The sequence below is a fragment of the Carassius auratus genome, unplaced genomic scaffold (assembly GCF_003368295.1).
Source record: "Carassius auratus strain Wakin unplaced genomic scaffold, ASM336829v1 scaf_tig00214546, whole genome shotgun sequence".
Lineage (NCBI taxonomy): Eukaryota > Metazoa > Chordata > Actinopteri > Cypriniformes > Cyprinidae > Carassius > Carassius auratus.
Genome location: NW_020527701.1, coordinates 76702 through 104070, shown reverse-complemented (window position 1 = coordinate 104070; position 27369 = coordinate 76702). Strand labels below are relative to the sequence as shown.

Sequence of the window (27369 nt, the reverse complement as noted above, 5' to 3'; positions counted from 1 at the left end):
GCATAATTAAAGGTCTTACATTGACCCAAACCGTGTCATTAATTTAGCTTCAGATTTGTGTGGTGGTGTCAAGTTCTTGTTTATTGCAAAATGGCAACATATAAAATAAAATACAGACATACTCTTCACAGTTAGTGACATTTGCTGGGCGTACCATTGTGTTTTAAGAATGCCCAATCACACATGCTCAAACATTCAAATAAGCGTTCAAAGCCATTTTCCAGGTCATCTAGATTGATTTAATCCATATCTTGTAACTTATGTTATTCGTTTCCATTTTTTTTATGGAAGCAATTACACGTTCTGTCCAAGCATCCCTCATTTTGAAAGTGTAACGGTACCACAGACCGCACTGCACTTTTCATCTCTGATCAGTGGTGGTTTTGTCATTTTGCCCATGTGAGGCGAGCCAGACTGCCACTTTGTCTTTCCCACCCTCTCAGCAAGGTTGCGAAGGAAATAGTATCTGCGCTTTCTTTCATATCACCCATTAAAGACCATATGATTAAGATCAACTTTTCTAGACTACTGGCTTTTCCAAAGAAAACTGCAGACCCCCCCCCCCCCCCTTTATATTGGCAGACATCCCTACATGCTGTTGTAGGGATCTCACTTTGATTGCCTGCTGTGCATGCTGGATAACATTCTTTCCCTTTTATGTCACTGTGATTAGTTTCGACATCTTGCCTAATTGAAATGATGCTGCCATTAACACTTTTGTGAAGGATGGGACGTTCTAATTCACTCTTACATTGAGGACGTGTCATTTTTACTGTCACACTGCCTATTCCACTCAGCTCCACTGTCGTAATTCTCAAAGGCAGCTGCAAAGCAGGCTATATCTGTATATTTCACAGGCTATCAGAATGAACCTGCCTCCCTTCTCTCTCTCTCTCTCTCCATCCCATCCTCTCCCATCAGGATCCTGAGGCCTGGACGGCACCCGGAAGAAGACGATATCGTTCCAGAGCTTCCCAGGAGCATCCACCCCCGAGAGCGACCTGACTGGGAGGAAACCATCAGCGCAATGGTGAGGAGCCAAGTTCTCGCGGTCTCGCACAAATTTAGTGACTCCCTCCCATGCCCAACCTTTACAAAGCCAGTCGTAAAGACAGGAGATAGCACACCCTCAAATTGTACAAATTAAAGATCGACTGCTTGGTGTTCGATAGGGACAATATCACATCTGTTGTTTCTGAAGGATAATTCTGTTCTTTTTTTGTGGGTCCTTGATTCTTTTACGTAAGAGCCATATTGCTGCTGTAGACTCTCAGCCATTACAACCAGTCCAGTTAAAGCATTAAATCAAAAATATTATGCAGAAAAACAATCAAAAATACACTACCTTTTATGCTCACCAAGGCTGCATCGGTTTCATCTAAAATTCACTAATATTGTGAAATATTACTACAATTTAAATAATTTCTATATGAATTTATTTTGAAATGTATTTCTAAATGTATTATTTATTTCTGTGATGGCAAAGCTGAATTTGTCAGCAGCCATTACTTTATTGTTCAGTGTCACATGGTCCTTCAGAACTCATTCCAATGTGATGGATCGATGTTCAAGAAGCATTTCACTGTCATTATGTTTGCAAACAGTTGTGTTGGTTAATATTTTTGTGAAAACTATGATACTTGATGATTAGAAAGTCCAAAAGAACAATATTCACTTAAGAAATGATCAGTTTGATGCATTAATACAATTAAATGCTAAATAAAATAGTTTTTTTAAAGAAAGAAACCCCCAAACTTTTGAACGGTAGTATTTTACGGTAGTATTTAACGGTACAATTTTGTACTTATTTGCTAGGTAGTCATCTTTTTATACCACATATTGGTTCTTGATTTAGTGTTCAGCCATGCTGTTTTGCTATCAAATAGGTAAGATGTAATGCAGTCAGTTGTTCATTACTGCAAAATATACCCCGACATGAAGCAGCTGACTATAATATGACTTTTCATTGTTGTGCAATAATGAGTGGTGACACATTTGATTTGATTGTAGAAGTCCCCTGACTGACCTATCAAAACGGAGTTATCCAGAGAGCCGTGCAGTAATGGATGATTTTATTAAGCTGCTCTGAATATCTACAGCATCTATAACACTATTTCCCCAGTCTTTGTTCAATACTGCATTAGTTTCAATTCATGATTATTTCACCAGCACTGACATACTTGCATTCAGTGGTGTTGATAAAAAAAAAAAATGCAACAAAAAAATCTGTCTCCATGGCAACCTGACTGTTGGCTGATGTTGTTTTGAGCACAAACAGATTAGTGAGGACATATCAAGGGAATCACCGTGTATCAGCTCACTCGTATGACAAATTAATGTAACTCTCTTTTGCTCTGTTTTATAATATTGTGTACTAGGATATTAATTGAACTTGTTAATTGTACAGTCAAGGTCATCAAGCTCTAGTCGTCTTTTCACGGTTGTGACCTAGTTTCAGTGTCACTTTTAGTGAAATGAGACTGTGATGATTATTAGACTGGCTGTTACGAATAACGAAATGGAACCAGATTTGGATCAGACCCAGTTGAGTTTTCACACCATGTTTTACACCAGCAGAAGCTGGTCTGTTCAGCCGCACGCTCATTTGAAGGCTGCATGGTCAAGAGACTTTAAATAAGCCCTTGTCTCGGAGCTAAGAGTCACACTTTCAAAGCATTATTCATATTTCATGGAGCTTTCAAATCACTGGCATGTTTTATTTGGCCTTGCCAGATGACTGCATGTCTCTCGTTTGTCTAAGCATTGGAGAAAGTGGCAACAGAGTTTTATAAAGCATACCAGCTGTCAAATGATTTAGAGGCAGGGCACAAGCTTAGCCTTTCTAAAACCAGAGTTCAGGGGCTCTCAGCTTTTTGCCATATCCATTTAACCTGTCTTTGACCCTGTTGTAGATTTCTCTCTCCTTCCATTACTCAGCAGACTTGTTTTATGGTGCGTACAGGTAGTCACTGATATTAAAGGATATTCTCATTATACTGTGCTGTTAACTCGAGAGGTTTGTCTTTTTAGCTTTTATTTGCACAAAGATTTGTGTAGAGATGGAACAAGACTGTTCATGTCGTTAAAAACTGATTTTCAAGTGCTTTATCACATTAATGTAATGGATACATGTTATTGATGGTATTGTAAAAGGCTATTCACATAAAGTCTGAAATAAATATGGTTGAACACAATTTTTTCAGTGGCAATACTGATATCTAACAAGCACAGTAGTTGATGGACAGTTCAGTTGTAGCAAATGAGTGCACACGAAATCAAAATGAAAGTTTTTTACACAAAATTCATTATTCACAAAATATTTAAAACATAACATTGTATAATCTACGATTACCTATTTTTTATAGTGTTTGACGAAAACTCAGCATCACAACTGGTAATAATTAGCAAAAATATATTTTACATTTTTAATGCAGTACTTTTATGTTGTTTTGTCACGATGGCCCTGGTGTGAACAGGCCATAACTGTTTGGTGAGGATGGGTTATCCACAGACTGTCATGTCCCAATCATGCATTGAAAAGAAGCATGTGCATTTTTCTTTCAGGCACGGAGTGCTGAAATTCCAGAGCTGAGCTCTGAGCCTCTCATGCGCTCTTGCAGCAGCTCCGCCAGTATGAAGGTGAAGAACGTCAAAAAGTAAGTGTGAAAAACAAAACAGCCAAAGTCACAAAGGCTTATGCTTTTTTTTCATATTAGCAAAAAGTCATTCACTGACTAGCCCTCATGTTTATAATAGTTTAATATTGAACTGAATATTGGATATTGTCTTGTGATCTTTTCAGGCTCTCATTCACCAAGGGACATTTTCCAAAGTTAGCCGAATGTGCCCATTTCCACTATGAAAACGTTGACTTTGGGACAATACAGGTAAGATCTTAAGCCCTAAATAACAGTGGACTTCAGTGCTTTAACTACAGAGGTGACCTCAGTGACCAGACTTGAAAAGGACAGCATTGAAAATGAGGCACATGAGAGATTAAATTCTGATGTGGATGCGTGTTTGTGCAATTAAATGTCAGGGGTCTGCAGATAACGCCAAAGTGCCACAAGCTGACAGGGACAGTAGGGCGTCTCTAATGCAAGGCTTTGGGGGATTGAAAAATGAGGATCAACATGATTTAATATCGCTATAGCAGCAGTAGCACTCTTGCAGATGACTATTTCCTCTGCTGGAGCTGGGTATCACCAACTACTTCACAATACAGTACACATCTCAATACATATGTCACAATTCAATCATGGATGCATCACTATATTATAATTGGATCTTAATTGAAACTGCATCAAAAGCGTAAGAAAAAAACTCAACGTGTCTACGAGAGAGTGTGAACCTGCAGTTTCAGTATCTCTTCACTTTTGAATGCTGCGAAATACCAGTTTTAGATTCTCTCAATGTTGGTAATTTTGTGTGTGTGTGTGTGTGTGTGTGTGTGTGTGCGTGTATATACTTATGTATATATATACATATGCATTCATGACATGAAGCACCATTTATTATACTTGTATTAAATTAAATATATTTAAAGTATCATATATAAATTAAGTTTCATTAGCATAAAAAAAATTCTCACTTTGAATAACAACTAATACAAATACACCAAAATGTGGCCTCATTATTAATTTTGTTATATTGCAATAAACGTTGTGGTCTGCTTGGTTAGAGAAGGGTTTTTATGACCTGGTCTTTGTTACCCCATTCAGGGCTCTTTTGGGGTGAAAAATTATTAGATGTATTAGATTTTAGTGGAACTAATGATTATCCTTGTAAAACTTGTTTGAATAATCCATTTTAATAAACAGATGTCTTTCATTGATGACGAAAAGGTAGATTCTTGGACGTGTCTTGATTTTTTAATTCTCCCAATATCTCTAGTATTGTTGTCACGGAATCAAAATTTCAGTATCCGGTACCGATACCAGTGAAAATCCACGGTTCTCTGTACCAATTTCGGTACCATAGCAAAGCAAAAAAATATGCTAATTAACAAAAAAAAAAAAAAATCACTCAAAATAAAACCAATGCCATTCTTTATACTTATTTATACTTATACTTTATACTTATACTTACTTAACAATTGTGTTTAAAGTTTTTCTAATAGTAATATAATTATGAAAAACAGTAAACAAGTTTCACCAAAATTGAATTTGTCTTTTAATTAATTAAATTTAAATGTATTTATTGGTAAAAGGGGATTTGCTATTAAAATTAAAACATGGAAGAAATATTGTGTGATTTCTTTAAAAAAAAAGTTTTACATACACATACATTCTACTAAATAATAGTAATATTTCTATCACAATGCCTTTATGTAAAAATTAACTTTTATTTTGACACTGGTTTTACTCAAATGAAACGTTAAAATGCTTGTGAAGTGACTGAAATTACTGCAACCGTCACACGTAGTTGTAAACAAACCCGCACTTCTCTGAACATGTAGTATTCATATTTCAACCAACTTTTGTGGCTTAACATTTACAGATACTGGTCCATATGGAGATTTGATTTGATTAATTTATGCTAACTTTGACAAATTCTGTGACTGTCCATATTAAAATGTAAGTTTCATTTTCATGACTGGATTTTGAGTTTCCGTCCGCGTTTTCTGCTTCGCTGAAATCACAGAGCTGTATGCGTCAAGAACCGGGTTGACCGGGTCCTCAGGTCCCTTTTTTTTAAAGATGTTTCAATTCAAAAGTATTTAAACTTCTAAAATCTACTGCATTCTTTTCCATTATGTTGAGATCCATCTAGCTGCAAAAATCATGACTAAATATAAAAATTCTTAGTATTCAGTTGTGTTGAAAACAAATGATTCACAGTCTGCAATGTTATTCATATAGAAATGGGTAAAATCACTTTTTATTCAACAGTGAAACAATGCCGGCATGTGGCTCTCGGTAAAGATGAACTTGCAAGTTAATTCGATAAGTAAATTTTCTGCAAATGCATCTGTAAAAGGCCTATCTGCAGAAGTTTGCTTTAAAGTGGGGGTTGTGTTGTGAAGCATATTACTTTTTGTGAAACACATGACTCATGAAGCATATGACTTGTGTCCCCTGAGAAACAGGGTGGGAATCACTAGGTTCGAGGAGTGTGACAGCTTAGGTCAGCGCTGTACATGGTGACTTCGGTTCTGAGGCAGTAACAGAGCTCAACGCTCTGGAAAGGATAAGAGGGCATTTACAGGATGTTATCCCTTTCAAAAACAGGTAGGCAGGGTTAGAGCTGCACGATATTGAGAAAAAATGACTTTGCGATATTTTATTTTTCTGCGATATATATTGCGATATGAAATCTAATCAAAATTTTTCTTACAAACAAAAATGGGGTGAGCACACTTACATTCTCATTTTAAATGATTTAAACATCAACACCATCGTGTCAATTTATTAATTTTATTAATATGCATGAGGGAGAGAGAGCAAGACAGCGCTCTTGCTCTCTCTCTCTCTCTCTCTCTCTCTCTCTCTCTCGCACGCTCTCTCTCTCTCTGCCCTGTCAAAACTTTCACTCTATGATGGTTAAGCTGTGCAATTAATCCGCGAATCACATTCGTCAAGGGCCGGGGAGCAGCTGGCCTGTACAGTTAATGAATAACGGATCAACTACGACAACCTACATTGTGCATCCTGCGATGTGACTATCGTGGATTCATACATTGCGATATCGATGCTTAAACATCACATCGTGCAGCCCTAGACAGGGTGCAGACGGAACCAGAATAACTGTGTTTAACTAAAACATGACAGTGCTAGACCTGATGCAATGACACAATTGTACATAATGGCCACTGTACCCAATCGTACTTTCGACATTCATCTTTTGAAGTGGTAAAAAAACCCTTTACTTATCTGTATTTCAGACTAGGTGAATAGGTTCAGCTTCTTCAGTGTCTTTTCAGAATTGCTGTTCCCTTTCACATATTTTACATTTCTCATTATAAACTGTATCAAAGCTCAGTGAAAGCCTAAAAGGATTGGTGGGAATGCTGAATAGTGCCTTGTTGTGTAGGGACAGGAGGTGGGGTGCTGCGACAATGTCGGGAAATCTCTGTGCCTCTGTGATTGGGATTAAGGGTATAATGGAGCGCTCACAGAATGAGAAAATAGATTGGCATGGTGTTGAGGGCAAGACAATTGGGAGGGAGTGAAGCAGTGGTTTCTTCGGGGGCCTTTACACTGAATAGTAATCCTGCTTTTGGAGGAATCGCCCTGGGAAAGCCAAAATATGAGACAGCTATTTCACATTCAGATGCTGCAGCATCTATATTTCTGTATTACTGTTTATGGATTATTGTAGGTATAACATGCGTAAACCATCAAATAGATACCTCAGATTGTAGCCTGTGCTGGTGTCCAGTAGAGGGCGGCAGCTTACTGCTTTTACCTGTTTGCAGCCCATCAGCAGGGTACCATGGCGACGATGAAGAACATCAATAATTCTTTTTTCTCTGCTACATAATCATGGTTTATGCACAAAACATCTAAACCCAGAGAAGTCCTGCAGCCCTGAATGAATGAGCTTGTGGTTGTACAACAACAGCTGGCACGGGAACATCAGCCATGTTTGGTGTTTTCCTACTAGAACCCTAGATGTCATCCTTCTGCTGGTGATTTATGAATGATTTGTAATTACAGGCAGATCACTTGACTGATACTCCCAAAAGAGCAGCAGAATGACTGAGTTTCTCTGCATGTTGTCCATACCAGTTATCAGTGATTTTTATATGTATTTTAGGGACGTGCATCTCCATAATGAGGCCTATGAGATGCACATCTTGATGCATAGCCAACAATACGATGCATTAAAGATACATATGATGCAGCTACCGATGCCATGAGTCACCCCATTACGATTAGATTCAATTCAACACAAATGCGATTCAGTGCAATATGATGCGATGGAAATAGCTTATATTTGATTTACCCATTACAATAGTCCCTTTACAGTTACTGCTATCATAAAATACATTTATATGTAGGTTTAGAATTCTACAAAAGACACATTTAATGTCCAAGAAAAAATATTTTAGCAAAATTTATATTTTACTCAGAACTATTGTGCTGCTATTCCATTGCACTCCGTCTCCATGTGCGCAGCAGTGCTCATTAACTCAGGTAATCCTCGCCCACTCCTGACAGCAAAATGGATATATTTGCATTACTTTTTATCATTTACAGATGAATATATGATATACATATGAAATTCAGTTATGCACTGAAGAAAACACATCTCAAATGCATTAAACAGCACAAATTTATTTGCTATGAAATTATTTATTTGAAATGGTGGATCAATTATGAAGGGCTACTTAAGAATAAGCTTGCACAAATTAGTGAGATTGCGTGAATAAAATTTTCGTTTATGGAGCCGCTTTATAATGCAGTTTTTGGTAGGTTGTTTCAAACCCCGCTTTTCTTAGTGTCTTTCATGAAACAGACCTCGGGTCTCCGTAGTGTTGTGATTTGTCAGATTCCCACAGCAGCAGCGGTGATGAGAGCTATATATATATATATAATGCATTGGTTTATATCAGATAACTGTGCATGCTCATTTTCCATATTTTTACATTTTGACAAATTCACTTGCACAAAATACTCTACCGTTCAAAAGTATAGGGATTGTAATTTTTTGTTTTTTGTTTGAATGTTTGCAAAAGAACTCTCTAATGCTTATAAAATATAACAAACAAGCTGTGCTGTCTGCAGCCTTTGTCTGCGCTGACCTTTTAAACTAAACAAGTGCTGCCGAAAACAAATATTCTGTGATAAAGTAATCCATATGAAAACAACGCGATGTCTGTTTTTCACGTCTCTCTTCATTATCTTCTAATGAGACCACGCCCCCGTGCAGAACGCTCTATTTAGATTCTAATGTTTCACTGAAGCGTGTGGCTTGAATACGCCCATACAACAGAACACAACGCAACGAGACTGTTCTTCAAGTTTTTATATTTTACTGTTTGCTTCCCGATGAGAGGAATAAGACATAATTCACCCCAAAAAGTTGTGATGTGGTTGAGGATTTGAGAAATGGATTTCCTCAGAAAAAAAAGAATGAAGCACTTTATTCAGTAGAGATCATAAACATGAGTAAGACTCTTTTTAGTTATTTATATACTTGTACTAGATTACACATAATGTGTAAACATTTTACTAGTTAGACTTTTTCCAAACTATAATTCCTGACTAAATTTATAATCAAGTGAAATATTATGAAGTTTCAATAACAATATACAATAGGCCTATTTCACAAGAGGGTGTCCGAGACCGGAAGTAGGGTAGCGGTTTTTCCGGTCGCGCCAGTGCTACGATCGCTACTCATTAGGATAATGGATTGCGAACAGCTTGTTTTCTCCCAGCTGTCAAATTAACTGCCAAAACGCCGAATTGCATATGTTGTTCATTTTTTTTGATGATTTTCAGGGAGATGTGACTAGATCCATGTTGGACGAAGGCTACAAATTATTTTTGGAACAATTTACGTTTGATTATCAAGGTAACGTTATGTATAATAAGCCAGCTGCAATGATAATGATTTTAGAATTAATTTACTTTTATGGATTATTTTCAAAGCGGTTTAATAAAATCTTACTTCTTGTTAACTATGTGTGTGTGTTTGGACACACTTCAGACTCAAATATTATTGCAGGGAAAGTGGTAATTAGGGCCATAAGTTAAGAAAGTGTGAAGAACCACATGAGCTTGAGGTAAATACAAACAGGATTTAGTTTAATTATTCATTTTTATTTTTTTTTATCACAAAATGGTTTCCAATGTAGCCTGTTAGTAATCCCACAGTCCATAGCATCAGTAACTGTGTAATTTAGTAAGGAAGAATTAAAACAAAATAGGATGAGTTTCAGTTTTTATTTTATTTATGTAGCAATGGTCATCTTAACCTCTGTGCAGTGTTCAGGGTATTTCAGGACCCCAAATAAAATAAAATAAAAAACACACAAAAAAAACAAAGTGTTCCCTTCTTCTAAATGACATGACACTTAATGACTTTACCAAAACAGAAATTGGGATGTCTGATTGTATATTAGTGTAATAAAATCACTCAATGTTCATATAGTGCTTTTGTTTAAAATTGTAATTCTAAATGTTTTCCAGTAAATGGCAGAAATCTACCAGGCAGATTTTTCATGTATGAAAGCAAGAAATGTAGATATACTTTAAAATTAACTATATATTTATTTTGTATAAGCATTTCATATAAACATGTAATACTTTTCACAAAAATTTAACACAATTTAAACAAATTCCATATCACCTGTATAGTAAAAACATTAAAAGAAGTGATGTTACAATTCATGATTGTCTAGATATCGGTGTTTTTAATTTCACATCTTAAAGCACATTTTTTTATCATTTCAAATATCAGTATTCAACATTTTGGGATTAAAACATCAAAACATTATGCATTTGTAATTGCAGGTTAAATGCATTTATTTCTTAAATTAAAAAGTGTGTGTAAACATCTGTCGGGGTCTCTAGAGAGCGATGTGTAGAGGATTGAAACTTGAGCCAGAGGTTCTTCACCGCTATGAGGAGACCTGACGTTAACGTTCTTCCATCTGGTCTCATCATTCACCCTGATGCTCCACACCTTGGTGCAGATGGCAAAGTGGTGGACCCAAATGAAGAACCTCTCTGTGGCCTGGTAGAGGTTAAGTGCCCTGATGTGAAAGAAAGCAGAGAGGCATCCCACATTGTGTTCGTTGGGGGCCATGCAAAACTGAGAAAGAAACACACAATTGGCATTCCCTGGTCAGCTGATGGTTACTGGCTTAGCTAACCTGGTGTGATCTTGTGACAAGTACAAGAGGTGACTTCCATGTGGAGAGGGTGTGGAGAGAGATCACGGCTAACGTTGATGAATTCTACTTTGGCACATACATATTTTTTGCTAGGAAGAAAATAGGCAAGAAAAATGTACCAACAAATGATGTTCCTGTTTTATAGTAAATGTAGTTCTATAGTGTTCTATTACAAGAAAAAGCAGTTACCCCAATAATTCATGCTTCAGTTAATTACATTTTATTGTTATTAATGTCATATTGTTGCAACATACCTACCCCAAACTGGAAAGATATGTCAGGAGTTTGTGTTTTCTGATGTGTTCAGAATCTGAAACGATATTGCAGATCATAAGTATAGTTAGATTTTTATTCAAATTTTATGACTTTAATTTTTCCACTAAAACCTAAGCATTAAATTCAGGAAAAAAAAGCACACTAAGAAGTATGTGAAATATTATATGTATAATGTTGGTTAAAACCCTGGCTGAGAAGGTAACAAAAGCTTAAACTTACTAGAAGATAGCAAAATTCTTATCACAAACCAGGCAAGTTACTAGCAGGTGAAGAGAAGCATGGTGTCACTAGCAGGTGAGGAGGAGAGTGATGTTATTAGCAGGTGTGTAGATGCTGCTGATGTCATTAGCAGGTGTTTTTTCCAGCTCTTTTTTCCCCCATGCCTCAGCAAAAGCACCTAATTAAGTAAAGCAAACAACAATACATGTATTATTTTGTGTTAAACACTTAACATTTTAATAAAAAACAACTTATTAATTTGAAAAGTTACTATCACATTTATGCAATATACCAGTTGCTTAGAACATCAATTCAAAGTTAAATAACCTACAAACCATTATAAAATAATTTGAATTCTGCTTGTACAACAGGTTTTAGTTCAACTGCTCGTATTTCCTACATTGGTGTGGATTTTATTGATGACTTGAATTGTCTTTGTTAATTTTGTGAAACTTAAGGCAGAAAGAGAGCAGTATAAAAGGGTGATGGCAAAAGTATAAAAACACTGCTTCACTAACCTGCTCGACTGTTAGCATAACTGCTACCATGTGCTACATTAAATGTATAACGTTACATCTAACAATACAAATAAAACATACTATATTTTATTAATGTCTATAGTTGCTGATAAGCTTTTAATATAAGTTATTGTTTTAGTTAACACATTACACTCACCTGGAACAGGACGGCTGTCGTAATCTACCTCCTGTACCATCTTGACATTTACTGCTCTGCAACACAAACATCCCGTTTTGACGCGTGATTTAACGTCTCTGCAACTTTTCCACGCAAACCTGGAAGTCACAGCTCGTGGTGCGAGATCTTTACATAGACAGTAAAAGGATCTTTACGACCGGACTCCGGTTAGACACAGACCTCATCCTCCGTGTACTAAAGTCCTACCTTTCCTCACAGTAAAGATCGCCCCCTCCTCTCTCCGTATAGCCCAATTTCAACGCTTTTTTTAAATTTTCGTCTGTGGGAAAACTATGAAATGATAAATAAGGCTGTATTTTATTTGAATTTGAACACAAAGGCACACTACACATCTGATTACTTCTGGTCTCCGCCATTTTTCGGCAAGCGAATGAACGCTAGCGCTTTCACCGGAAAATAAGTTACCCTACTTCCGGTTTGCCTACGTCACGGTGTGAAATAGGCCTATACTATACCATTCAAAAGCTTGTTGTAAATAATATAAATGTAACAAATAAAGATAACTCTAACAAATGTAACAAACAATGCTGTTCTTTCAATTTATCCCCCCTAAAAACACTGAAAAATATTCTCAGCTCTTTTCAATATTAATAATAATAATAATGATAATAATAATAACAATAAATGTTTTTTTTTTTTTTGTAGAAAATCTGATTGTTAAAAGGATTTCTGAAGGATTGTGTGACTGGAGTAATGATGCAAAAAGTTCAAGCTGTTTGAAAGTTAGCTTTGATTGTTCCTAATAAACTGTTTAACTGCTCCCCCAAGTGGATATTAAATTATGTTGTGGGATAATTAAATATATTCATATTTACGGACATAAAATAATATAGATTTATTTTGTCTTCACATTCTTTCCTGTAACTCTTCCCTCTCAGTGACACACATCTGACTGAAAGGCTTATTATGCAGCTCATTATGCAGGCATTTGTCTTCTCAGGTGTAAATCACAATGATATTCATGATAGTTGATGCCTACTCGCATATGACTTTTACCAACAAAAGTGTCTAATGAGAGACTAAATAAATTTTAATCAATATATTGTTTTCTGTGAGTAAGTAAACAAGATGATTTTCACGTAATTTAGTAAGATAAAATTCTAAGCTGTAAGCTCCAGTTCTCAAACGTCCTGGGACCCAATATTCTGTATGTGTTTTATGGCCTTATTCAAGTGATTTTAACATTTTTAGTTTTTCACTAACCACACATAAAAAAAAAAAAAATTCTCTAAATTACAATCATGTACATACATGATGCTCACATATTATTATAGCCCAGTCCAAATTTCAGGGCATGACAAAACTTCTCCAGGCCCCATAAATACCCTTAGACTCCAGAGGGTTAATATCCCATATGTAATTACATGCTCATTTCCCCAATTTTTGCATTGACCTTTGCCCTCATATAACTGATCACTTTAAGTTGATCTTTAGACATTTTAAAATGTAATCTTTAGCAAATATCAAAACGAATATCCTTTTTTTCATGTTACGATGTTGTGCTGTGCCCCACTGCTAAAGGTTAAGCAATAATTGCTGCATTGCCCACATGGCATTTTGTCTGTAGCATCACTCATTGATTTTATTACTGTTTCATTGCTGTACATTGCCTCTTACTGCTTATGTTGCTTGACATTATACGGATGTGGTTTAAAGCCCTGGACGTGACTTTGCATTTGACATCTTAATTGTGTTGTTGGATACGGTGGCCAATTGTCTGTTGGTTTATGTTATCACACAATGGAAGGTTTGTCTTCTGGTTCCTTTCGTTGCCATTGCTCAGCACTGTACCGCATTGTGTGGTAACTGGCACCATGCCCTTACCACAGCCAGTTGAAGACAAAAGCACTACTTAGATTCCAATACAGATATGTCTTAAATTCACCTGTTGCTGTTCTGAGACTGGTACCAGAGGAAATACTTTCCATAGTAAACAGTCCCTGCTGGTGAATGAGTAAAGGCAGTGGTCGTGGTTTTAGTGTGCCACTGTCCCTTCCCCCATTTTCTGCTCCAGGCTCATATAGCTACTCGGTATACTCTCTGGATATATGACCCCCCAACCCAGAGCTTTCATTGGGTCGGTCCTCTGCCAGAGAATGTGCTCAATGCCCAGCATTCACCGTGGTCCATCATGCCTTTCTTTATAATGTATGCTTGGTTGTCTCAAAAGAGCTAAACCTGCTGCATTTTTAGAATATAAAATAGTCTTGGTTAGACTCTAACCAAGAAGTATTTTGTATGCTGCATGGATTTGGAAATCCTTTTACTTACTTGGTCACTTAATATTGTTGTTTAAAATAACTAACTAAATATTAATTTAATATGTGCTAAATTACCAAATTTTCAAACGAACAGTTTTTTTTATATGCTGTACTGCCTTAATTCTCTTCTAGCATTTAAAATAATTGATTGTACGGATTATGATTGTAATGAAAGAGTTTAAGTTTTTTTTTTTTTATTCGCTGAGTATCAGTTCATTTTTGTGAAGCGCTCCTGTTTTTTATTTTATAAAAGCACAATGTTTTGTTGATATTGTGAGTGCACACAAATAAAAGTAGACCCTTTACAGTTAGAAATTATGTATTAATCTTACCTTTATGAGCAAAAATGATGCTGTATTCAATGTTAAGACTCTTTTAAATCTATAGATTGTATTTTAGGCAAGGCGTGATGATTTAAGGCTAAATTGATCAAACAAAGGCTCACTGTCTGCCGCTCACCACTTGGTCCTTAAAAAAAAAAAAAAACTAGCTTATTTTTCCTTCAATGAAAAATTATGATACTGATTTAATTTGAATGGTAACAACTTAACTGTTTCTTATTATTCTATTCTAAATGAATTGAAACAATGTAAAAATTTGATGTGAAAAATGACACATTGATAAAAAAGACGATTTATAAGCATAGTTGAAAATGACATCCATTTTGTTATAAAAGTAACCCATTTCTACCTCTTTCCAGTCACAGAGCACTTTATTTCGAAAGTTATTTAAGTGAGATTTCATCTGTAACTGAGTCCAGATTGGGGGAATTGTATTGGTTAATAATTTATTTTATTATGCAAATATAATCTTTTCCTCAAACATCGGTATCGGTTGGTCACACGTACAAAAAATTGGAAATCAGAATCAGCCAAGAAAATTACAATCGTTGCATCTCTAAGTAAAATACATTATCGGTCCAGATTTTAATATTGTGCATCCCTACTTAGGGCTAAAATTATCTTCTGCTGAAAGAAACCTGGTCATACTACCTTTTCAAGAAATCCAACTAACTAGTTAACTAGCTCAGCCTATTACAGGTCTTCCAGCAAGTGAACCTGCTAAGACCTGGTAAAGGCCAGTTTTGACTAGCTAGACCATATGTCAAACCAGCTACCATCAGAAGCTGTTTTTTTCTGCAAATGCAAAACATTTTTTTTTTTTCTTTTTCACTCTCATCCTCTTACATTTTTTTTACCAAGATATGATAAATCAGTCTTGTGTGCTTCTCAGTCCTATACTATTTGCAGCTCTGTCTCAGGCTGTATGAATTACTTTCTACAGCCTGGCTATTATTTTTTACCCTCTGTTTCTATCTAGCAATCTATCTTCACATCTCTTAATTTATTTTTATATATCATTTATATTGCCTGTGGAGAAAGTCAAATGCTTTTACCCCTCAGCTGGTGCACGACACACGACACGACAGCAGAGATACAGCCTCTGACCCACAGGTCATACAGGCCAGTATGGCTGCTGTCACAGTTCAGCCATCACATTCACATGAATGCATGCTCGTGCCCTCGATGTAAATCTGAAGTGGAGTCATGCAGCATAACAGCAAGTCTAGAACATGACACACTTTATCAAATCAGCTAGTTTAATAAAGAGTGGGTGATAGTTGTTTTTGCAACTAAGATCTCTGGAATGAACTGAAATAAAATAAAGCCACTTTCTCCTGCCCTTCCTTGCCCCTTTATTAATTTCTCTGTCTCACACTGTCTCTGCTTGATTCCCATTCCCACCACAGACCATGAAAGCTTGGATCCTCTTCCTGCTTTGGGCTGGTCAGCTGTTTATTTTTAGGGCAATATTGATGTGTTGATCAGCACCATCTGATGCTTGATGGGAAAGTTATAGGAAATAGCATCTGCTTTGTTAACATTGCTATTCTGATTTATGAGGCAGAGGAAGTAATTTGGTTTAATTCTGCCTCCTAGATGATGAAGTATCTAAATTTTGTATTGCAGCATAAAACTAATCTTTTCCAGGAGTTCATTTCCACACATGAACACTCCACCAGTTCAGTTTCTTCGTTGTTTAATGCACGGCTGTCTTTCCAATTCCTTTGGTGTCTGATATTTGCAGGCTCTCTCTTACAAAATAATTTCTTGTTTTACTTCTTTGAACAGACATTTATGCATGTTGGCACATCTTAGAATACCCTGTTTAATGGTAAATTGATTAGTTGCCAGATTGTGAGTGCATACAGATCTTTCATTAGTGCCCTGTGAAATGTAATCCACAGGTTAATCAACCATTTTAAGTGAGAAACTAAAGCTCTAGGAGCATATATGTTGAAAACACAGGCATCTGTGCATCAGTATATCACTACCCATGAGATGCAAATGGAAATTTACCAACCATTCATTGCACATCATCTCTGTACAGTATTGTAAGTTACCCAAATAATAATTTTTAAAAAATTTTAAGTGTATCAAATTAAAGACTGCAATACATACACTACTGTTTTTGAAGGCCCTTTTATTAATCAAGGTTACATTTATTTGATCAAAAATACAGTAAAAACAGTAATATAGTGAAATGTTACTATTTGAAATAACCACTTTATATTAATATATTTGAACATATTTTATTTGTGTTTTGGCAAAGCTCAATTTTCAACATCACTGCAGTCTTTAATGTCACATGACCCTTCAGAAATAATAAAAAAAAATATGTTAATTTGGTGATTAAGTAACATTTATTATTAGACATGTTGATAACAGTTGTGCAGCTTAATATTTTTGTTGGAAGGTGATGCATTTTTTTCAGGCTTCTTTGATGAATGGAAAGCTTAAATTAACAATAATTGTTTAAATTGAGGTGAACTTATGGAGTTAAACAGTTTGGAGTGAAGTGAACAGATCCATTGCTTATTGTGTAGGGAGCAGTAAATACTGTATAAAGACCCTGTGAAGCTGAAAGCAGATTGTGACATTTAATGTTTGGCAAGCTCTTGGCTATGAGAACTTGCATTACATTTTGATGTAAGCTGTGCTTTTTATTTATATTTGTAACTTTTTTGCAGGACAGTTGCCAAGTCAGCGATTTGGATGCATAAATCCCAGAGTCGCGCACAGCCGAGACATGATGTCCTATGTGGTCTCCCCCCCCCCCCCCATCAGAACATCTCAGACCACAGTGTGCATGTGTATCTATCGGTGTGTTCATGCGTGGCCACATAAATCATGTCTGTCAGTTGACCCAAGTATTCTTGTTAATGACAAAATGTCTCAGCTGGTATTGTGGGGTAGAGATATCAGGAGGAAATGACATGTGAAATAGACCTTGGAGGAGGGGAACTTGACTGCCCTGCCAGTCTCCCTCTGTCCCCGCCCCATGCCCTCTACAAATAAACAATGGTAATTCAGGAATCAAAACGCTCTTACAAATGACCGCACTCTTAGAAACTGGCCATTTACTGAAGAACTTCTCTGTTGAGCATCAGGCTACCCCATTCACTCGCTGCAGTCTCTTAACCTTCATTTCAGCATTGCTTAAAGGGGTCCTATTATGCTCTATTACAGAGTCTTGATTTTGTTTTGGGGGTGTACTAGAACAGGCTCTCATACTAGGTTTTTTGAAAAACACTTACATTTTCACATTTTTACATGATTACAAAACCTCTCAACCCAGTCTGGCATGAACGGCTGGAATAGTGCTTAAAATATCTCTGCCTCCTTGTTAGTGCGTCCGCCTCCCATGCCCGGAGACACCGGTTCGAGCCCCGCTCGGAGCGAGTCGTTGCTGCTGCTCTCGTTCAGTTTCAGCCTCTGGATCTGATTCTGGATCATAAATAAACGGCTGAATCTGACTGTAAGCCATGGTTTGTTTTGGATGATGGTTTTTCCCTCACGATAATGTCACAGCTTCCATATGCTCTCAACGCAAAAGCCTACTGGCGCTCGTGATTCTTTAGCTCCGCCCACACGTCACGCCTCCAGCCGGTCGTGTTTTTCCGGGAAAAATCAGTACAGACTATCTTTCTCTTATGAATATAAAAAAACCAAAGACTTTTTGGAGTTATGAAGGATGCAGTACTACTCTATAGGTACTCAAGATTAACAGGATATTGAGTGAAAACGAGCATTTCACCCCCCCCCCCCTTTAACAATAACACAGAATAGTATACACACTATATTGGATTTGGATCGGTCTCATCTGACTGATACCCGATCTGACAGAAAATGGTAGTATCGGAGCTGATACCGATACTGAGTATCGGATTGATGCATCCCTACTGCATACAAACAGTATACATGTTTGGCAAAGCCTCACGCTGCTGTACCTGTGTCCCACCATGCACTGTTCTGACAGCTTCTGCTCTTGTACCGCTGTGGACCTCATTTACAGAAACCATGCTGTAAGAGCTTATTAGCTGCTGAGTTGGCTCTGTTATAGATCTGTGAAGTATAATGCATTTTTGGTGTGCAAGCACTTTTTTTATGTCTGAGGGCTGAGCTGACAAACTAGCCTAAATCATAAATGCTGCAGGACTGTTCCAGAAAGATTTTAATGCTTTTTAATAGACATTAAGTTTTTTAGTTCCAGGTGTTCTTTGGAAAATAGCTTTTATTTGATGCTTCACTTGTATGTTTTAAAAGTTAGCGATGGAGTTCATTTAGGTATGTCCGAAACACAAATAAGGCTACACTGAACTCCATCTAATACCTTAAATGGGATGAATTTAAAGTCACTGATAGTTTTATTGTTGAAAATGCTTAACAGCAAAAGCACAGCTTATTAATTAAAGCTTCAATGCTCAAACTATCAAAACCTTGATTCTACTTTAAAGGTTTGATGTCAGAATTTTTTTTATTTTTTTTATCATGGTCTCCACTGAAAATCTTAAGCAGCGAAAAAAGACAAATCGGCATATTAGAATGATTTCTGAAGAGTCATGTGACACTGAAGACTGGAGTAATGCAGCTGAAAAATTAAGCTTTACCATGTCAGGTCATCCAACATCTGACTAGATCCTTTAGATTAGTGTGCCGCATGCACATGAATGAGGTTTGACTGGATTTTCTATTAGATTTAATGTTTGTAGTAATTTTATAAGGAGATTTTATAGTTCTAGTTTTTTACCCTCTTCCATGTGCTTGAATGTTATCCACTTCAATTTCCTGTCCACTTTAAATCCTGTCAGATCTACCTTACTCAGTTATGTCAGCCTCTGAGGCATTGCTGTATCTGGGTCCCTCCTCTGCAATGAAACAATGGCACACTCCACAATTGCTCTGTTGGCACCTGCACTTAGAAACACAAACACTGTAGCCCATTAAAAATACCACTCATTTCACACCCCCTGGATTGGAGAGCGTGTGGGAAGACCATTTTATTCTTACCTCCACATCCACAGCAAAGAGATTTTTTCCAACATGGTAATGTTTTGTTTGTATCATTATTCTATAATGTGAAGTGTTCTTATCTGGCTACAGAATATGGTACAGTTTCCTGACCAGTTTCAAAGACTCATTCACCTCAGTCACCTCCCTTTTCCTTGAGTGTCCTCTCAAAGCGTGATTTGTAGAATGATATAAAGTATTTGCCCTGGCAAAGCTGGCACAAAGCCCAGCCACTGTTCAGGCAAATCTGAATGAACTAGGTCACTATTGGATTAGAATTTTATATGTGCATAGCTGTTCAGAGAGAGAGTCTTGTTTTTAATGTATCCAGTGGATGATGCAGTGTCCTGCTCCAAGGTTCATGTTGCCCCTTTGGCCTCCAGAATCTGTTTGTGAATCAGATGTGTTTCTTAGCATCAAGTGAATGCCTAACAAAAGACCTTGTAGAATAACTGATATATTCAGATTCTGCAAATACATCTGTAAAATTAATAAAAGCTTTTATTGCACAAAACGAACACTTATGCATAATAACAGAAGGCAATTTTGAGGTCTAATACGAATTTGAAATGTATTGAGGGTGGAAAATTAGTTACAAAAATGGTGCTTTGATAATGGCTGATGACTCTTTCAAGGGGATGAATTGAGAGATGTTAGGAACACAGTGTGTATCTTTGTAATCCTGAAAATGTTGTACTGTACAAGGTTCTTTTGAGCTTTGCTGAAATTAAAAGATGCAGAACCTGTTTTTGTGGCCCCGTCAGAGAGGCTTTTACCATGAAATAGCAGAATTCTGGATATTATATTAGATTAATAATGATTGAATGTTGATTATAATAATAATAATTCTTAACTATTATATGCTGTTGTAGATGTTGATGTTAAAATAAATACTGTAGAATACATCAAACCGATGCCTCCTTTACTGACTAATCCTGTCCCATCCGTAATTCATTCCTCACGGTTTTAGGAATGTGTATTTTCCAAATTCACTCTGGATTTGTTATTGAACTGGATGCTTGAGGGTGTTAAATCTTTCTCCTGGAATGTGTCCACCCTTAAGAATGCTCTATTGCAGCTAATCCAGACACATAAATGAGTAACTGAATAATTATATGACTTGGCGTTTCTTTATTCAGTTGGAACACAGTTCTGTTCCTTTTAAAGGTCATTGTTGTGTAACTTTGCCGATTTTTCTCAGGAGAGTGATTCATTTGTTGACTTACATCATATGTGTTTGTAATCTTGCTGGAACACACTTTGTTATCCTAGCAAATGGCACGTAATGTATCATAGATTTAAGCCAAGGCATTTTAAAGTCCCGGAGGTCTCGTATTTGTTTTGGTCTGCGTGACCTCTTCCACCTCCATGAAATCATCTAAACACAATTGATACCAGCCAGCCTCCCTCCCCAAACTCGTCAAACAAACTGAGGGAGCCATGTGTTTCTGAGCGAGTAGGACTCCAGGGAAGGATTTCTCATTTCTGCAGGACAAATAGCAGGACTTTTGGATTCCTCTTGTGTTCTTTGTGGTTGGCTGCCGCATTTCACAACACTCCTGGAAAATCTTTTTAATCACCCTCAGATGTGCTGTGATGGCACAAGTGATGTCATTTGGAGTGGCCCATTGCTTTCCTCTGTCCCCTGGACTGATTTACAGCTAAAAATGTTACATGTATCTATGTATTTGTTTGTGTTTTCTTGTACTTCTGTCACAGTCACTGCCTTAGGCCATGTCTTATCTTCAGTACCCATGAGATCACATGGGGCAGAGATTTGGGCACTATCTGCCACTATTAGACCTTGAATCAGAAGTCAGTTTAAACCTTCAGAACTGACTAATCAGTAAATACATTTACATAAACTATTTGATTTCGGTCAGACTATAGCTCTTTAAAAAAGAAAAAAAAATTGTGAACACTTTAGTTCAATATAGGTTGGCTTCGACCAGCATGTATACATTGTAATCATGAAACAACTGGCCCACTCTAGCTTGATTATAAATGAACATTTAGACACATTGAATCGTTTGTCTGACATACCAGGTGAGTGGTTGGTGGTAAGTAAACGCTATATAATAAGGCATGTCCAACAGAAACAGAGCGGGCACATTTGTTATGGATATGAACATGAAGTGCAGCCTTACAATCAGTCAGCTGATACATTCAGCATATATAACAACTTTTTGTTTTTCAAAATTACCATCATTCTCACAAACAAGCATTTAAATAATGCATGATAACATGAACATTGCTCACAGGAGTCTGACAATAATTGTTTAATGTATTTATGTGGTAAATTTTTGCAAGTTGTGGCAAAATCAATGGAATGAAAATGGAACGTATTTAGAAATACAAATTCCAACATACTGAAATCTCATCCAAGAAGTTGCAATTTTAAATTCATTCTCTTTAACCACTATTAAAATATTAAAGGCATAGTTCACCCGATAATGAAAGTTAACTACCACTCGTGTCTAAACCTGCTGTCATTTTTGTTCATGCAATGAATGTCAGTTGGTTCCAAAGTTTTGGACCCCATCTGCTTTCATTTTATGTACAAAAGCACTGGAAACATTAAATATTATCATTTTTTGTGTTGCGCAGAAGAAAGTCTTATAGGTTTAGAATGACATGAGTGTGAGTAAATTTTCTTTTTTTGATGAACTATCCCTTTAAAAAAGCTGCATTAAACTGATCAGCCCCACTAACTGAATAGTCAGTTGTTGAACCGGTTGACCATCCTGACCTGACCTTATTGTCTTCATCAATGAACATGATAATTAGGTCATTATAAATGGCTCTGAACAGAACACACCCCCTGCCAAAGTATGAGGCATATGGAGTCTCTTTGTTTCATCTCTTTGTCTTTTGTGCTACTTCAATAGTGTGATTATTAGACAATACAGCCCTGCTGCCTTGAGCACCCTTTGTCGTTCATTAAGAATTCTCCAGACCTTCTCACTGCTGCACTAACATTTTTCTCTGTCACTTCTGTTCCTATCGCTCTGGACTGCACTGGTCCCCAGAGGATCGGGATGAAGAGTGAAGGGCACATGCTGGAGAACCGCTCTGTGTTCCTACAAGGACAATCCCCTCTTCACAGCTCTCCCTACTGTTTTTTTTTTTTGGCTCGCCAGCCCTGTGCTTTGTCCCAGGGACTGTACCATTGAAAGCTAGTTAAGGGGGGAGGTGCTGGGGGTTGGGAACGGTGGGAGACCAATAGAGTCTGGAGAAAACGAGAGACTGTAGTAAAAGCACACCACAACAGATGCAAAGGGAGAAGTGCTTTTTTCATCATCCTTTTTTCTTCTATGTGTTTTCCAAACCACTCTTGGCCAGCAAACTAAGCATGCAATGAGTGTGCTCGGATATTGAGGAATTGCAAATAACACGGAGTGAGAAGGACCAAAACATCTCATCAAAACTTTTAAAAACCAAACTACAATGAAATCTCGGGAAACTGTAATTTTGCAAAAAGCCGTCCAGCCAGTGCTCCACTCTGTGTAAGAGTTTGCAGGAATGCACCAAAGGAGAAACCTCAGTCCTCGTGCTTCACAACAACTCAGAAGGGACGGCGCACCAGAGGGGGTGGGAAACTCAACTGACATCTGTGTTCTGCTGAGTGGATTTGTGCCGGACAAAACAACGGGTGTTTCTCTCACACATGCTTGACTGATGGACATTGAAGGTGGGAATCCTTGAATGTTTAGGCTTCTGAATTAAGCTTCGAGTGTGCAGCCGGAATCTCGGGGTGAACAAAAGATGCTGCGTTAATCAGACGGGATGTTGTACCTCTGTAAGTTGTCTTTGCCCCTCTTGCTGACTGCTTGTTTTAATTTCCCACCATTTTCTTTTTCCTTTTGATCATACCTTCACTTTAATCTCTCTTTGTTTACACTTAAAGCGCTTTGAGTGCCTAGAAAAGCGCTATATAAATGTAAGGAATTATTAAAGGCTGCAGATATGCTGTTAGGAGATACCTAATGTTTTCAAGTATTACTAGGGCCGTTGACTTCATGCTTTGTTCTTCAGATCAGTGCTGCGTAACCATGCACTATGGAGATTTACACCCCTAATGGATTTCTGTAACAGCTCTTGCAATGAGCTCCATGCCTCCTGAGCACCCAGAGTGCTTTAATATCTTCCATGCCTGTCAGTGCTTGAAAATGATTAGCTGAAGAATCCCGCTAAATCTAGATGCTTTCCATAAGGGCTCCACCAAACAATGGAGTTTGAACGTTCTGTACCGCCAAGGATCACTGATAACTGCTGCAAATGATTTTGTCTACGTCCCATTGGACTTCATTTTTAAAACCCTTTGTGGTCACTGCTAAAGTAAGTTTCCCTAACTATTTTGGTCTGGAAGCCCATCTGAGTTGATTTTCCTGGCACTGCTGGCGGGGATACCTCTCTTTCTCTCAGCACTGGCAGGCTGTTGTTATTGCTTTTAACTGGGTCATTATTTCTCACGTTACCCAGTGTTTTCCAATGAGCTGCATTGGCTCACCGGACCTTACTGAAGCCCACAGCTTTCAAACTTCACGTACACCTGGTTGTGCTTCTCTCTAACCTCTTCCCACTCTTCTCAAATAGACCTCGCTGGTGAGAGTTCTGTTTCTTTGCTCGCGTCAGAGTGTCAGTGTTAGATTTCACTTTTCACTTGTAGGGATGTGGAATGAACAGAAATCTTCGACCATGGCTCAGCCGGGCCTTCATGTGGTATTGTTAAGACATCTAAAGTTTCACTCGCACACTCACTGAGACAGATATTTAATACTTCACAGCTCTCTGTAACCCTGCCTTATTTAAGGGCATAATCCTCTCGCTCTAAAGAGTGAAGTGCCACTAAGCTTTCACTCATCGTAACAGGAATACAACCTAGCGGCTGCTTTCTGAACTCAAGTATAATTAACACTGCCGCACAGTTATATTAGTGAGATGGGACTGCAGATTTCAGTATTCACATAATCTTTTCTTATTTGAAGAAACATTTAGTACTATTTACATGGATTGGATCATTTAGGCATTAAATGGAGACTGTTCATAGACAACTTTTCTGGTCAAAATGACTGTATAGTGTTGCATTTAACCAATAAAAACGATGGCGCTAACATACTGCAAGTATACAGGTGTAAGATGAGTGCAAATCATTTTGTAATTTAATCAGAAATGTATGTGACCACATTTGTAATGTAAATGAGTCCTGAACAACAGCATAGAACATAACATGCAATCATTCCACAAAACCAAGGGTTTAATATCTCAACCTTTTCACTGACGCTGCCTTGCCTGAAAACTTGTGATTAGATCACCTGAAATGGATGATAATATCAGTTGTAAACAAATACAATGTGGTTAGAGAGAGTTGTCACTTTTTGTTCTTCCACTCTCATATTTATTGCTGCCTGTGTAAACCTCATTCTCTCAAGCTGTTTAACTGGATGGATGGAGATAGAGAAACACTCTATTGATCTTGAGGGAAATTTTGTGTAAATGATTAAATTATTTCAGTGGATCCACCTGGATGCAAACTTTTATACGCTCTATCAAGATTTACAGCTCAGTGCTTTTTCTACCGACTCGAGTCCAAGTAGCTGCTGCTCTTATAAAAAAAAAAAAAAAAACGGAAATATTGACTGTTCTGTTACTCTTTTAATGCAGTTTTCAATGTAAGTCTAGTATAGAAGATTTCTGCATGATAATGTGTGTTTTATTGTGGGTTACTAGCTGCGCTTGACCGAGATGTAGTCAACGTTTGTCTTTGGCAAGGCAAAGTTTTTTTTTTTTTTTTTATGTTTGTGTGTCTCTCGCTGAGGTCATCACCCATCTCACAGTATGAACAAACTCAAATGAGTAACAGAAATTTGTCACTCACACAACACATAACAGTGGAGACATTCACACACACACACACACACGCACGCGTGCTTACACAGAGTCATTGTGTGAACAGCCTGAGATGATGTAATGGGTAATATCTGAGTTAATATATCCTGAGCATGGTAAGAGGATGTTTTATATGAATGATATAAGTTAGTCATAGTACTTTATTGATGTTGATGATGGTAATATTAATAAGAGTTGTTATTATTTGTATATACAGTATAATGCAATATACTATAATATTAAATATTGATGAATATTCCATGTGATGTTTCAATTAATATGAAGCCTTAGAAATTATTATCCTCTAAAAGCTAGGATGGACTGAAGAAATTTAATCAGAATATCAGTGACTGATTTTCATGCATGGTTCAGTCTGTGCGTCGTCTGTCATTGGATTCACTTTCTGTGCTTCAGTATTTATCATTCACAATATGTGGGCAATATGCTCCATCTGGTGACAAATCATTTAACACCTCTTCTAACCCGAGGAATCATCTTTTGCACCTGAATACAGAGAGGCGCTTCGCTGCTAGTCATTTATCCACTGATAGCACCAACGCTTCTCATAATAGCAACAGGATATGATGGATGACTTATGTGTTTTCAGCATCAGCAGCCTACAGATCACATTAAAAAAAGAAAGTGCACTGTACTTTCTGTTCATCCCTTCTTTCATCATCTCTTTCTCTACAGTTAACCCTCGCAGATGAACAGACTGAATTGACACGGAATGGCCTGGAGTCAAAAGAGCCTGTGTATTTGGTTCAGATCTACTGTCAGGTAAGATAGAATATCTTGTATATTTTTTGTCTGTGCACACATTAGCATTTTTGTGCGTTTCATTCCATCTTGCAGGATTTTTTCAATGTCTTGCCCATTGAGCACTGCTTTTTAGATTACCAAATTTAAAAGTCTAGCAGAATCTAGTAACAATCTGCAAATGTAAGAGAGTGGTTCTCACAGTAAAGGGAGAGATGAAATCATCTGTTTGAGACACCCCTGTAAAGCTGTAAATTAAGCCCAACTATGAGCTGTTGCTTATAAATTTGTAATGTAGACCTACTTTTTGGCTTTAGTTGGTTCCTACAAAATGTTAGCTGTCCTTGTTTTACAAAAGCAAGAAAAATAGGCAAAAAAAGCTTCTTAAAGCAAAGAAAAATGAAAATTGATTGTTTTCATTAAGTGAACTGTCCCTTTAAATTTAGTGCAGAATTCAAGCAGCTGGCTGCTTGTGCACTTGATTTGAGCACTGGCAGCTCTGGTTGAAAAGTCAGTGGAAAAATATCTGAAGTCTTGGTTTGTGTGTTGAAACCTCATTCCATCCTGGTGTGTGAGAAGATGTCCAAACCCACAGCACTGCTCTTGTGTGTTTATAAAGGAGAAAATAAAAATGTTAATGACTGAGGGTTCAGATTTGGCCAGGAGCCATCTGAATGGACAGAGATCAGACACACGGGAAAAGCACTTTAGTTCTACTCTCTACTAGGCAGTTTTTCCTAACAAATGTACTACTCGGTACCCTATGAAATGCATTGGAAGTAGGAAGGCTGAAAAACTGTTTGTTTTCACTTTGTGCGCACTAGTACACTAGCATTTTTTTAAATGTCTTTTTTTCCCTAGCTCTGATTCAGAGAGATGTGTTTAGGTCAAAATAAAGACACTGAGGTTTTCCATTTACTGTGAATATGGGATCTGTGGCTCGGAGACTCAAGAAATTAAGGGGAAAGTGCAGATATTCCAAAAGAGAGAGAAAAGGTTAATTTTTTTAAAAAGGGTGTTGTCATAAATTGATTCACAATACTGATTTCACAAT

General features: G+C 37.2%; 1 protein-coding gene across 4 annotated transcripts in view; it reads left to right on the top strand.

The window, feature by feature from the left end:
• Positions 1 to 916: 916 nt before the first annotated feature.
• LOC113092287 (rho GTPase-activating protein 32-like) overlaps positions 917 to 27369 on the top strand; it is a 60338-nt gene continuing 33885 nt past the window's right edge. For 2 of the 4 annotated variants that reach the window (XM_026257863.1, XM_026257862.1), the window contains exons 1-4: positions 925 to 1030; positions 3565 to 3656; positions 3803 to 3887; positions 26250 to 26336. In XM_026257863.1, coding sequence (XP_026113648.1) covers positions 1028 to 1030; positions 3565 to 3656; positions 3803 to 3887; positions 26250 to 26336 — 267 coding nt within the window. In that variant the 5' untranslated portion in view covers positions 925 to 1027. Of the gene's footprint in view, positions 1031 to 3564; positions 3657 to 3802; positions 3888 to 23401; positions 23467 to 26249; positions 26337 to 27369 lie in introns of those variants that run through there. The other 2 variants (XM_026257864.1, XM_026257865.1) reach the window with 2 other exon arrangements.